This window comes from Phaethon lepturus, unplaced genomic scaffold (genome assembly GCF_000687285.1).
Source record: "Phaethon lepturus isolate BGI_N335 unplaced genomic scaffold, ASM68728v1 scaffold26058, whole genome shotgun sequence".
Lineage (NCBI taxonomy): Eukaryota > Metazoa > Chordata > Aves > Phaethontiformes > Phaethontidae > Phaethon > Phaethon lepturus.
In genome coordinates this window covers 152-644 of record NW_010560138.1, presented here as the reverse complement: position 1 = coordinate 644, position 493 = coordinate 152, and the positions used below count along the sequence as shown (strand labels likewise).

At 65.5% G+C, this 493-nt stretch overlaps 1 protein-coding gene across 1 annotated transcript in view; it reads right to left on the bottom strand.

The window, feature by feature from the left end:
* FGFR4 (fibroblast growth factor receptor 4) overlaps nucleotides 1–103 on the bottom strand; it is a gene marked incomplete at its 3' end in the record, with an annotated part of 4,873 nt that extends 4,770 nt beyond the window's left edge. The window contains exon 1 of the mRNA XM_010293590.1: nucleotides 3–103. Coding sequence (XP_010291892.1) covers nucleotides 3–103 — 101 coding nt within the window. The remainder of the gene's footprint in view (nucleotides 1–2) is intronic.
* Between the last annotated feature and the right edge of the window lie 390 nt (nucleotides 104–493).

The following is a 493-nucleotide window of genomic DNA, read 5'->3' as shown; positions in this document are numbered from 1 at the left end:
GCTTCAATGCGTTGCCCGGATCCAGCAGCAGATGTTCCTCTTCTGACTCCAGCAGCGGGCTCTCAAACAGCTCTGGAGAGACACTGTGAGTACCTGGCCCCATGCTCCCCACCACACCTCCACCCTGGTGCAGACAGCATGTGGTATGGCACAGCCCGGTGCCCGGCTCTGCTGTCCCAGAGGCAGACGAGGGCCGGACTCTGCCCTGGGGCACATGGATGCGGCTTCCCCAGCAGCGCGTCCCTGTCCAAGGCCACACATGCCACCATCCTTCTGCAGGGGCCACTCCCAGCGGCGCAGGGTGCCCGAGTCTGTCTTCCTTTACCGAACCCAGCACCGAATGAGGGCACCAAACCCTACCGGCCCCCCGCCGTCAGACCTCCGTGTGCCCCAGGCACAACCGGGACCCCCAGCCCTGGCTGGCCCCAGCGATGGCCGGCAGCAGGCGTGTGCACGTGGAGGGCAGAAACAACCCAACTGCCAGCTCAGCAAT